The following is a 13,924-nucleotide window of genomic DNA, read 5'->3' as shown; positions in this document are numbered from 1 at the left end:
AGGGAAAGAAGAAAGTTTCATTGATCTCTAAGTACGAAAATCTCCCTCATAACTCACTCTCTCTTGTTCGTTTCAAAACCCTTTTTGTTTGTTGCTTTCTCTCTCTAGATTTGCTTCATCATTAGCCTAATTCATCACTTTGCTTAACGGATCGATCTAACATTCGCAACTTCAATTAGATCCCTCTCACTTCAATCGGATCAAACTCCTTTTTTCTGTTTCGACTTAAGGCCTTGTTTGGCACACAGCGGAAGCTTAAAGGAAATGAAAATCCCTTGCTGTTCGGTTTGCCAAACGCGGTACAACGAGGAGGAGCGAGTTCCGCTGCTGCTCCAATGTGGACACGGATTCTGCAAAGAGTGCCTTTCTAGAATGTTCTCTGCATCGCCCGACGCAACGCTCACATGTCCACGATGCCGCCACGTGTCAACCGTCGGGAACTCCGTACAGGCTCTGCGAAAGAATTACGCTGTTTTGGCACTCATCCACTCCGCCGCCGCCGGAGCTCGAGGTGCCGCTGGAGGCTCGAATTTCGACTGCGACTACACCGACGACGACGACGAGGATGAGGACGGTGGCGGAAGCGGGGACGATGAGGACGATTATGACGGTGATGACGAGGAGAAGCGGCGGCGGCGGTGCAGCAGAGCGTCGCAGACGTCGAGCTCCGGCGGCTGCGAGCCGGTGATCGAGGTCGGAGCGCACCCGGACTTGAAGCTGGTGCGGCGGATTGGGGAGGGGAGGAGAGCTGGTGTTGAGATGTGGACGGCGGTGATCGGAGGAAGCGGAGGACGGTGCCGGCACCAGGTGGCGGTTAAGAAGGTGGCCGTGACGGAGGGGATGGATTTGGAGTGGATTCAGGGGAATCTCGAGAATTTGCGGAGAGCTTCGATGTGGTGCAGGAACGTGTGCACTTTCCATGGAGCAATGAAGCATGAAGAGAGCTTGTGCCTTGTGATGGATAGGTGCTATGGATCGGTTCAGTCTGAGATGCAGAGAAATGAGGGCAGGCTCACTTTGGAACAAGTCCTAAGGTTTTGGATTTTTTATGTTTTATTCTTTTGGCATAATTTTGTTCTCTTGTTTTTGTTGTTCTATATTCAGATTTAGCAACTAGTTTTTTGCTTTTCACGGTTTCTATGATAAAACTAGTTGCTAGGAATTTGTTTTGACTTGGTAGTGACTAGGTGATAAGTTGGGGGTAGTAATGATTGTGTTTCAGTAGTTAGGTTAATTTCCTCAGCACATTGTTTGTTGTGTTTGAATTGTGTTGTATGTATCCATTATGTTGCGGTTTCTCTCAGGAATGGATTTTCTGACACTTGTAGGTTGACTGTGTGGCGATGCAGTTGGTGCTAATGCCATGACTGTTAATCCGCGATATTGATTAATAATTTAAAACCATGATGATTATTATGGTAATCTCACTGGTATAATTAATATGTATGTTGCACTGCATTCTTGTTAAATTTTTGAGATAATGCAATCTGTCAGTTGGTTACTTATGTTTGTTTGGAGGCAAATTGTATCTTGGCCATAGGTGATGCCAAAACCGGCTAAGTCAGAATGACTTAATTTATGTATTCTATCGCTGTATTTCTGCTTTTGTATATTCATATAGGTTATCCAGAAAGCATACCATAAATAGATATATACTTGATTATATTTTTGTGAAATACTCTAGAAAAGAACTCATTAGAACAATTTTATCTTTGATTTCGCTTTTTCTTATTGTGAGACTAATAATCATTTTGACTTTATGAACTTGAGTTTCCGTGATAGCTAACACTGAGATTGCCAAATGCAGATATGGAGCAGACATTGCAAGAGGGGTTGTTGAGCTTCATGCTGCTGGTGTCGTTTGCATGAATTTAAAACCTTCCAATCTTCTTCTTGATTCAAATGGGCACGCGGTAGTTTCTGATTATGGACTTGCTACAATTTTAAAGAAGCCTTCCTGTTGGAAGGCGCGGCCAGAGTGTGACTCCTCAAAGATCCACTCTTGTATGGAATGTATAATGCTCAGTCCACATTATACAGCACCCGAGGCTTGGGAACCTGGGAAGAAGTCACTAAATATTTTCTGGGATGATGCAATAGGTATATCTCCCGAGTCAGATGCATGGAGTTTTGGTTGTACATTGGTTGAGATGTGCACGGGTGCCATTCCGTACGTGGAGCAATTCTTTCTTTACCTAAACTTCATTATCTTCTTTTGTATTCTCTTTTCTAGAATTTCATAGTTTAAATATATGCTTGTGCAGTTGGGCTGGCTTAAGTGCAGAAGAAATTTATCGTTCAGTTGTTAAAGCCAAGAGACTTCCTCCACAGTATGCCAGTGTGGTTGGTGGTGGAATTCCAAGGGAATTGTGGAAGATGATTGGAGAGTGCTTGCAATTCAAGCCATCTAAAAGGCCTACATTTAATGCAATGTTAGCAATATTTCTCCGCCATTTGCAGGAAATACCGCGCAGCCCTCCTGCAAGCCCTGATAAGTAAGTTTTTTAAGTTATTATCAAGATGGCTTTTTATATTCTTAATAAGCAAATATGACTATATGAGCTTCACCAGGAATGAGCTCAGCTGAATGGACTTCTTGTCATTTTGTTTTGTAAACTGGTTCTCTTATGCAATGTTTTATGTTTCTCTGGATACAGTGACTTTGTCAAACGCTCTGTGTCTAATGTTACTGAACCGACCCCAGCCCCTGAATTAGATGTCCCTCAAGAAATGCCAAACCCGAACCATCTTCACCGCTTTGTGTCTGAAGGGGATGCCACAGGAGTTAGGTTAGTTGGCATAACAAATCATCCTGCTTGAGCTTTCTTTTGTTTAAATTTGATCATTTCATTTATTTTCTTTTACAGAGATCTTCTTGCAAAGGCTGCATCAGAAAATGGCAGCGATTACATATCTTCTCTACTGGAATCTCAAAATGTTGATGGGCAAACAGCTCTTCACTTAGCTTGTAGGCGTGGAAGTGCAGAGCTTGTCGAGGCCATTTTGGAGTATAAAGAGGCTAATGTTGATGTCTTGGACAAAGATGGAGATCCTCCTCTTGTTTTTGCTTTAGCAGCTGGCTCTCCAGATTGTGTTCGTTGCCTCATCAAAAGAAATGCTAATGTGACATCAAGACTGAGGGATGGCTTGGGCCCATCTGTCGCTCATGTTTGTGCTTATCATGGACAACCAGATTGTATGCGAGTATGTCTTACTTGGATCATACTCAGGTCTCATATGTTTCTGATATATTTTAGTAGAGCAATATTTGTCACTAATCACTCATTTGTATGTACAAATAACAGGAACTACTATTAGCTGGAGCTGATCCTAATGCAGTGGATGATGAAGGAGAATCTGTATTGCATAGGGCAGTTGCTAAGAAGTATACAGACTGTGCCATTGTAATATTAGAAAATGGAGGCTGTAGATCAATGGCCATTATGAACTCAAAGAACCTGACGTGAGTATATACTTCTCTTAAAATTTATTTTTTACCTTTGAATTTGTGTTCCAACTGCCAATTGGTCCAAGCAGTATGGATGTACACAATCATTGATCTTAAACTATTGGGAAATATCTTGTGATAAAGGAAGAATATCAATAAAAGGGGAGAAGAATATTACAAGGTGGGCTGGGGGGATAAAGGATCCTCCATTCAAAAGCAAAAAGGAAGCAAAAGATCAATATAGTGTTTGTCGTTTTCAATCCTTCCATGGGCTTGCACCTTCATGCAGCTCAAAGGGGTGGGATATTCTATGGCATATTTTCATTATTATAGCCCATGTAATTGGTAACATGAATGGCAACAGGATAGACTGTAGAGAAATATTTCTGTAAGTTCATCATATGTTTGAAGCTGATCATCAACAAAATACACAGAGTTTATTCTTTTCATCTCATCATCAATGTGATTTCCTTTTACATTCTGATGAAAAATTTTCAGGTCATACTAAAGATTGTATGGTAACTTCTACATAACTGGCACCTTATACTATCATAAACTTGTATATTCCTTCTATATAATGTTCTAGCGGGATGAAAATGTGTTTTGAATGCAAATTGTAATTTGTTGTTCATAATTCTATTAATTATCTTTATTCCAAGAAATTATAGATCCCCCCCAAAAGCGTTAAGGTTTGATTGCTGTATGAACTGTATTATATGAGGCTATGAGCATACTGGCATGCCCACTTTCCTGAACATTGTGTCCTCTGCATTAATCAAGTTTAATTGTCGTCCCATGTTTCCAGGACTGTATTCTTTCTGGTTGTATAGTTTTATTGAGAGTTTTGCCTCTTACCTTTGTTAAGTAGAAAGTAAAATAAGTAAAACATTATATGATCTTCTATTGGTCTGTTATTTGATCACAAGGGTTTTATTATCTTTGTCTCCAGAAACACATTTCCAGCTTGACATGTCCTTGTATTTCATTATCAAACATAAGCCTCTCTGAACAAAAATTAAGCTTGTCCAAAAATACATGATAAAGTGAACGGATATCACTAATTTTCAGAGGAATCATATTTGCTGTTACATGTTCCATCATAAAATAAAATTTACAATTACTCGTACTCAAAATAACGTGATTATTACTTAATTTAAAGATCCTTCTGTATCTACAGAGTAGATCAATACAGTTCTTTCTCATTCACACCCTGGTGGTAATGTGTTTTGCTTTGGATAAAGTAATTGAAAATATGTTATCATTTATATTTGATTTACTTTTCCTTTTATGGTAGACTCTAGTTAATTGATTATAGATATATTCATCAGAACATGCCAATAAATATTGTCTTTGTTTTTATGGAGCTTGGACTTCTATCCAACTTTTGTTTGTCTTTGCACTGCAGTCCTTGTTATATTAACATTATCCTATTGTTCATGGGAAAACAAATAGCAAAAGATGACCTTTTCTTGATCCCTATTTGAATATTAAAGATCAGTTTTTATCATATTCAGTAAGGATTTCAGTTTCTCAATATTTACAATCAACCGGTATGATGAAATCAAAAGAATTGCTAAGAAATCATTTATGATTTATATTAAATAAAGTAAAACGAAGCAGATTTGGAACTACTGCTCCTCAGTGTTAATCTCACATAATCTGGGAATCACATCTTTAGGTCTATCATATTTCATGTAATTTTACATTTTGAAAGCTATAATGGTCAATGCTCATAGTTAAGTATAACGTAATTTGTCATTTGCTATGAGATTGTACCCTCACTTAAGTGAGCCATGGTTGGAGTGTGAAGTCTCGTTGCTCAATGCTTAAGGATATGAGAAATAAATAGTCTACATGAGAGTTTTGTCTTCTCCTCCTTTGAGCTAGCTTTTTTGGTAGAGCTAGGCCCAGAATCTTAAGAATATGAATTGCATTGTTATTGAATGGATATATTATTTTCTCTAATTTACAGATATGATGATTCGGTTTTACTTTGGTGTTGCAGACCGCTACACTTGTGTGTGGCAACATGGAATGTTGCTGTTGTGAAGAGATGGGTGGAAGTTGCAACTTCAGATGAGATTGCTGAAGCAATTGACATACCGAGCCCAATTGGAACTGCCTTGTGCATGGCAGCAGCTTCTAAGAAAGATCATGAAAGCGGTATTCAAAAGTTCATTGCGATGATGATTTTGTCATTTGGCTATGTTTTGATACAGTGCATGTTGTTTTCTAGTTAAATCTGTTTCTTGGCTGCAAAAGCGGTTTAATTTTCCTTGTAATAGATTTATTTAGTTGATGACAATGAAAACCAAGGGATAAGAGGTTAAAACTACATTTATGTTTAAGCTTAGACAGAAAGGAAGTGAAAACCAGAGGGAGGATAATAGATCCTCCAGAGCAGATAAAATTAAGAGCAGCAAATGTATCTCTAAGTAAATTAATAAAGAATGTAGCAAAGGTTCCCAATCTCAAATGGCAATAGGAAAAAAACCATTGGCCAATCATCGAAGGGTGGCCATTTATATAATCATCTTCCTGAAAGATGCAATTATTCTGCTTCTCCCAAGTACTCCAAAAAATCGCAAAACCTGCATAAAGCTACAATTTTGTGAGCCTTACTTGTTTGTCTTGCTATTTCATATTTCAAAATTTTCAACATGCAATAAGTACAATACTCTTCAAATTACATAATTCTTCTGTTCTATTTATCCCTCAACATTTTCAAATTTGAGTGTTACTGCTTAAACTCATTATGGTGTTTGCTCATGCCAAATATAGAAGGGAGAGAATTGGTGCGGATACTGCTTGCGGCAGGAGCGGATCCGTCTGCTCAAGATTCACAGAATGGGAGGACAGCTTTGCATACAGCTGCTATGACAAATGATGTGGACTTGGTCAAGGTATTTGAAGCACTTCTTGACTAAAATAATTAAGTATCCCTTTATATTCTGTTGGGGCTGCAGTATGCACATTTGGTCCTGTTAATATTCTACATTAGCATTTAATTAATGTTAATCCCCCCTTCTCTTTCTGGGTGGAGTAGGTCATTCTTGCTGCTGGAGTTGATGTGAACATTTGCAATATACACAACAGTATACCTCTTCACTTGGCATTAGCTAGGGGTGCAAAGGCATCTGTTGGACTGCTTCTAGCTGCTGGGGCAGATTACAATTTGCAGGTTCTTATTTAAGTTTCCATTCCTGCAGTTTCATCAACACAAATTAAATATAATCATTATTATGATGACATAGTAATACTGATCTCTGGTGGTTTTATAATTTGCTAAATGAAGATCACATGCAACTGCTAAACGAACATCTTTATTTCATTTTTTGCTTTCACTTCTGCTTTCTGATTTACTATGTAGTTATACAATAATGATCTATTTATCTATATTATATATTTATACAACTTCAAGGGGAGCCCTGGAGCAACGGTTGAGTTTGAGTTGTCTCCTGTGACCTCAACCTCAAGGTCACGGGTTGCCGTGGAAACAGCCACTGATATAATTATTAGGTTAGGCTGCGTACATTACACCCTTTGAGTATGGCCCTTTCCTGGACCCTGCGTTAATGCTGGATGCTTGTGCACTGGGCTGCCGTTTTTTATATATTTATATGACTTACTAATTGCTGAGTTCAGTTTCTGCTTCAACCCTCTTCATGATTGAATGTTATTTGTTGTCAAGAAACAATTTGAGGGTGATGATTTCCATTCTTTGGGATGGTGGCTTCACCCTTATGGCCTTGCCATTTAAGGTTCTAATTCAATATTATTTCAGGATGATGATGGTGACAATGCTTTCCATATAGCAGCAGAGACAGCCAAAATGATACGTGAAAATCTTGACTGGCTCATTGTTATGCTAAGGAATTCCGATGCTGATGTTGAAGTCAGAAACCACAGGTATGTCTAGGCATTGCATTTTCAGTAAGTTCTACCTTTTTTTGTTACGTAGTATGTACACATCTTAATATCTATTTTTGCATTTGTAACTCTGTTTAACTGTTGATTGTTGCTATTCCATAATAACATTAAGCACATTCAACTGGAATGCTCTACTGTGACTGAGAGGGTTATGTTTTGTGACAGTGGCAAGACACTACGTGACATCTTGGAGGCCCTTCCCCGAGAATGGATATCTGAAGATCTGATGGAGGCACTCATGAATAGAGGAGTTCATCTTTCTCCTACAATGTGAGCATAAGACATCATTTCCAGCTAATTTTATTTTTATTGGTATTTAACTATTTATTTTCTACCATGTGACTTCTATGCACTAAAATTTGTTTGTCATTGGTTGAATTTAGATTTGAAGTGGGAGACTGGGTGAAATTTAAAAGAACTGTCACAGCTCCTACCTATGGGTGGCAAGGTGCTAGACCAAAGAGTGTTGGATTTGTGCAAAGTATTCAAGATCGTGATAATCTCATCGTTTCATTTTGCTCTGGAGAAGTTCATGTTTTGGCAAATGAAGTTGTAAAACTCATTCCATTAGACCGAGGGCAACATGTACAGTTGAAAGAAGATGTGAAGGAGCCCAGGTATGATTTTGTATGAGTGCTACACGGTAATCTTTCGTATAAATTTATGATTTCATTGTTATGTCTATATTTTGGGGTTTTGTTGGATCTGCATTAAATACCTACATATTTTGCAGTGCTCCGTTGTCTGTTGGAGAATATCTTCTCTGCTTATACATTTCTTTTCTAGTATGCCTTTTTCAAAAGCATCGGGCATAGCTCCTCCAAATTCGGGAATCAATGATTCTCTTTTTTCTAAGGAAAAATGTGAAGAGATGGGAAATATATTAAACGAATAGAAAATTACCATCAGTTATAGAACTTGTTTCCCAAGCACAAAATGAGGCCATATAGACATGACTGTTCTAAATAAGCTGAAAGGGTAGCATAATGATACTACCAAATGGAATCATTCATGCTAGCAAATTGGACTTCCCCAGGGTTGTTCGTTTCTCCCAAAATCTTCCTATGCCAAGTTTGTTGATTTCTCATTACATAGAAGATTTACTACAATTTGCATTTTCAAGCTGTCAAAGCTACCGTCTAATAATTAAAAAGAGAGATAATTGCTCCGAGCATCTAAAATATGGTACTGATATCTTGGTATCAGTTAGTGATTGGGGCTTAGACTTGGAAAAGGATGTTTCTCTCGACCCAAGATGAGCTAGTCAGCCAGGAGCTGTCGTAATCTTCCTGAAAGTGTTGATTAGTAAAGTCTGCCTAATAGGAGGCAAAATAATATCCTGGAAGAAAGATATTAAAATAGGTTGGCAGAGGACACTTTTAAGGCCTTCTTTGTACTAGTATTAATCACTTTTGTATACTCTGTATGATAGTCTGTTCTTGGACTTCTCCCCGGCACCTAAACAAAACCAAAAAGAACCCTAGGAGAAAGGAAAAAGAGCAAAAACGACAACCAATGCTTGACCATAAATTATGTTAACTAGTGTCTTGTGCATGGTATACTTGCAATCTTGATGATTTTGCATTTGTCTTTGGCATTGATGGCTATTTGTCTGCTAGGTTTGGTTGGCGTGGGCAGTCACGTGACAGCATTGGAACAGTGTTATGTGTTGATGATGATGGAATTCTCCGTGTTGGGTTCCCTGGAGCATCAAGGGGATGGAAAGCTGACCCTGCAGAGATGGAACGGGTTGAGGAATTCAAGGTTGGAGACTGGGTTCGGATTCGTCCTACTCTTACATCAGCTAAACATGGATTAGGATCCGTTACACCTGGAAGCATTGGCATTGTATATTGTATCAGACCAGACAGTAGTCTATTAATAGAACTCAGCTATCTTCCAAATCCATGGCATTGTGAACCAGAGGAGGTGGAGCATGTTGCTCCTTTTAGGGTGAGCAGAGTGTGAATTAATTTTTTCCGAAGACAGTATTCTCCTCATCTAATCACTAGATTTATATATTAATAAGCTTTTTTATCTTTCAGATTGGTGATCGCGTCTGTGTGAAGCGTTCTGTTGCAGAACCTAGATATGCTTGGGGTGGTGAGACACATCATAGTGTTGGAAGGATAAGCGAGATTGAGAATGACGGTCTCCTAATAATTGAAATACCAAACCGACCCATACCATGGCAGGCTGATCCATCTGATATGGAGAAGGTGGAAGATTTCAAGGTGCAAATTCGATATTTATCATTTGGCTGCCATTTATAATTGTTGCCTTCATATTTTTGCTGTGAGATGCCTTATTGTCTTGCTCTTCTTAACTTGCTAATTTGTCCATGGGCAGGTTGGAGATTGGGTCAGAGTGAAAGCTTCAGTTCCTGCTCCAAAGTATGGGTGGGAGGATACTAACAGGAACAGTATTGGGGTAATCCATAGCTTGGAGGAAGATGGTGATATGGGTGTTGCCTTTTGCTTCAGAAGCAAGCCTTTTTCTTGTTCAGTAACTGATGTGGAGAAAGTTCCTCCTTTTGAGGTGGGACAAGAAATTCATGTGATGCCATCTGTTTCTCAGCCACGACTTGGATGGTCAAATGAATCACCAGCTACTGTTGGGAAAATAGCAAGAATTGACATGGATGGTGCTCTTAATGTAAGTATACTACATTGTTTTCTTTTCTAATTTTTGCATGAGATTAATACCGTCCTAATTTTACTTACAGAGCTATATAAACATTGCCTTGTTGATAGCTTTCATCTGGGTAGCTTTTATATAGACTCGGTTCACTTAAGGGTGAAAACATTTCTGTTCAGTTATTGTATTTCATCTTGAGACAAAATAAGTGATTTAATGATTCTTTTTTTTTTGTAGTTGAAAGTCACTGGTAGGCAAAGCTTGTGGAAAATTTCTCCTGGAGATGCAGAACGACTTCCTGGATTTGAAGTTGGGGATTGGGTACGCTCTAAACCAAGCTTGGGGAATAGACCAAGTTATGACTGGAATACTGTTGGAAGGGAAAGTTTAGCTGTTGTGCATAGTGTACAGGATTCTGGATACTTGGAGCTGGCTTGTTGTTTCCGTAAAGGGAAGTGGATCGCTCATTACACAGATGTTGAAAAGGTTCCCAGCTTCAAAATTGGGCAATATGTTAGATTTCGAAATGGTCTGGTTGAACCAAGGTGGGGTTGGAGAGGAGCTCAGCCTGAATCTCAGGGTGTTATAACCAGCATTCACGCTGATGGCGAAGTTAGGGTTGTTTTCTTTGGCTTGTCAGCATTATGGAGAGGAGATCCTTCAGATCTACAGATTGAACCAATGTTCGAAGTTGGAGAATGGGTGAGGTTGAAGGATAATGCAAATAGTTGGAAATCGATTGCACCGGGTAGTATTGGTGTTGTACATGGAATAGGGTATGAACAAGACGACTCAGACAGAAGCACTTATGTTGGCTTTTGTGGGGAGCAAGAAAAGTGGGTAGGACCAACCTCCCATCTCGAAAGAGTTGACAAACTCTTTGTTGGACAGAAAGTTAGAGTTAAGCAATGTATAAAGCAACCAAGATTTGGTTGGTCAGGGCACACCCATGCTAGTATTGGAACCATACAAGCAATCGATGCCGATGGAAAGCTCCGAATATACACTCCAGCCGGATCGAAGACATGGATGCTGGACCCATCAGAAGTGGAGGTGGTGGAAGAGAGGGAGCTTCGTATCGGAGACTGGGTAAAAGTTAAAGCGTCAGTTTCAACCCCAATCCACCAGTGGGGGGAGGTGAGTCACTCGAGCATTGGAGTGGTGCACCGGATGGAAGATGGAGATCTGTGGGTGGCATTCTGCTTTATGGAGAGACTCTGGCTTTGCAAGGCATGGGAAATGGAAAGGGTTAGACCATTCAAAGTGGGGGACAAGGTAAAAATTAGAGATGGACTCGTGGCACCGCGCTGGGGATGGGGAATGGAAACGCATGCAAGCAAGGGACAGGTGGTAGGAGTAGACGCAAACGGCAAACTGAGAATAAAGTTCCGGTGGAGGGAAGGTAGGCCTTGGATTGGGGACCCTGCTGATGTTGCCCTTGATGGAAACTGATATGGTTGCTACTTTAGGAAAATGGAAGCCTGTATTTAACATGATTTTCACATTCAGCTCCTTAGGCTATGCTTTTTCAGGGCCTGAGCTTATGCAGAAAGCTTTATTCTTGCTGCTATTTCAGATGGTGGTTCTCATCATGGGACCTTTTTCTCTAAATATTGGAATGCAGTTGGATAGGATTTGTGCAGGGAAAGTTGGTTGCCTTTTGACCTATATATGGAGAGCAAATTTCGGCATATGGCCCCATTTATATTCATTACTCACATATAAGTCTGTAGTCCCAGATTTTGAGGTGTATATTTATAAATATATATATGTTTATTTGATATTGTTGTACAAATCATACTCACAACTTAATGCATTTTTTGACTCACCTCTATGCAGTTGCATATTCTTGAATATAATTGCTTGTTACAGAGTCTCTTGGTTATTAATCACCATTTTCTAATTTTTAAAGCGTTCCCACCTGAAGCCGTATATACAGCCACATCAGTATTTGTGAGATAACGTCTCATAAAAATAAATAAGAAATTAATGGTGGAGGAACTTTCATTTTTAACGACAAGGGTGTAATTTTGGTTCCAATTATCTCATGTAATTTTATTATAAAATAATAGGAAATTATATGTCTTACAAAATTATTAAATAACAAACATTCAGAGGCAGCAATCTTATAAATGAAAAATGATTAAATATAACTTCAATCCTGCTGTGTACAGAGAAAGAAAACACAGTATCAACAACGTGTGGTATAAGAACCTTAACAGTTAGAGCAACTCCAATGAGAAGTAAATATCATTCAGGTGGGAAAGCCTTTTCTGTGTTGGAGTTGAAGAGGAGGGATAAAAAACAAGGCTTCAATCCTTCATGGAAAAATTATTTTAATTATCACTGATTTTGTAATTTATATCATGTGTGGATGTTTTCTTGTATTAATTTAAAATTGAAATCCAAGAAAAATGAAAACAACAAAAAAGAACAAAAAAGAAATGTGCAAAAGAATTTTGAAAAATAAATACTGAAAAGGAATAATAAATATTTAATTAGAGTAAAGCCCATTCCAAAAAATAAAAGAAATCCTAAAGTCTAGAAATAGTAAAATTACTAAACAACCCCACATGTGATTATATATACAGCACAAGTAATGTAGCCAATGCCTCTTATGCCATCAATGCATCTTGTGTCATGCAGGTTGCTCTATTCCTTTCCATTTACTACAAAATTTGGAAACATCTTAGGTTTCTAACCACTTATAATTGTTTCTTTCCTTCTTGCTTCTCATGAAGTTGAAGTTGATATAGATTTACATTTTGTCGGAGTTGATGATCTCCAATCAGGTCAAAAAAGACTTCACCCCTTTAAACAGGAGATAATTCTTTTTGACTTGATCCGAAATCATTGACTCAGACAAGACGAAAGTCTATATCTACATCGACATCATGATAATAAGATCCAATTGCAAAGATATCTTCTAATCCCTCTTCGTGATCTCAAGCCGAATTCTCGACAACACAACTGGGTAAGAATGATGAGTTTTTTGTTATATTTAAATTTAGATATTTACCATCTTTCAACTCCTTTAGATCTTCTTTGTTTATTTATTCATTTTTTTAAGTAAAATTACATATAATTTCTTACTTGTAAGTTGTAATAATTCTATTTAAAGAAAAGAAGTATTTGATTTTCTGTCACACCAACCTAATCACTTTTCTTACTTAATCTTATTCCTATGGAAGTGGATTGAGTTGGTTCTTCATAAATCTTATTGCTTTGGCTTATTATTCATTGGTAGCCATGTTCATATCCAAAAGCTGTCAAACTAAATATTAAATTTATTATAATCTTTTTATATTATTATATTTTATGAATGTTTGGTGCATATCAATAATATTTTCTGTTGATTATATTAAAATTTTGATAATCAAGTTTAATTTTATGCCTTTAAGATTTTGTGTTAGCTAGCTACTAGCTAGGGTTTGGTTTGATGCCACGAGTTTTTAGCCGTGTAATTGTGATAACCTAAATTTGTGAATGGCTAATAATTTGTCATCATTTTAACCTAACTTTGATTGGGATGCATGGGTATTTTAGGTTAACTAAAAAAAATAATTGCAGATAAATTATTATTATTATTATTGCATGTTGATAAATATTACATGTAATAATGTATGCACCGAAATGTTTATAATTGTTATTTTTAATTCATATTATTAAAGATTACTTAGCTAATCCAACTAACTAAATGTATGAACATCTATTCATTCTACGAACTACTTATAAATCATAAACAACCAAAAAATTAATCAACATACTTGACGATAAATATTTCTGTCATGAATGCTATAAACATTATAATATGGGTAATGTGATAGAAAATTATTTTATTTTATTTAATATCTATAATTTTATACATGTAATGTTTATAATTATATATTTATTATATTTAATATTGTT

The 13,924-nt window shown here is 37.6% G+C and overlaps 1 protein-coding gene across 1 annotated transcript; it reads left to right on the top strand.

Annotated features, from left to right (window-relative positions):
- Positions 1–11,896, top strand: LOC130955861 (E3 ubiquitin-protein ligase KEG). The gene is made up of 16 exons (XM_057882846.1): positions 1–1,034; positions 1,808–2,170; positions 2,265–2,495; positions 2,658–2,789; positions 2,868–3,204; positions 3,306–3,463; positions 5,454–5,611; positions 6,230–6,351; positions 6,495–6,629; positions 7,233–7,357; positions 7,544–7,648; positions 7,762–7,995; positions 8,998–9,331; positions 9,424–9,612; positions 9,728–10,033; positions 10,253–11,896. The coding sequence occupies exons 1-16, from the start codon at positions 265–267 to the stop codon at positions 11,465–11,467; spliced, it is 4,914 nt and encodes a 1,637-aa protein (XP_057738829.1). The 5' UTR covers positions 1–264; the 3' UTR covers positions 11,468–11,896.
- The last annotated feature ends 2,028 nt before the right edge of the window (positions 11,897–13,924 follow it).

This window comes from Arachis stenosperma, chromosome 10, assembly GCF_014773155.1.
Source record: "Arachis stenosperma cultivar V10309 chromosome 10, arast.V10309.gnm1.PFL2, whole genome shotgun sequence".
Lineage (NCBI taxonomy): Eukaryota > Viridiplantae > Streptophyta > Magnoliopsida > Fabales > Fabaceae > Arachis > Arachis stenosperma.
The sequence above is the reverse complement of the archived record's forward strand: the minus strand, read 5'-3'. Positions and strand labels throughout refer to the sequence as shown.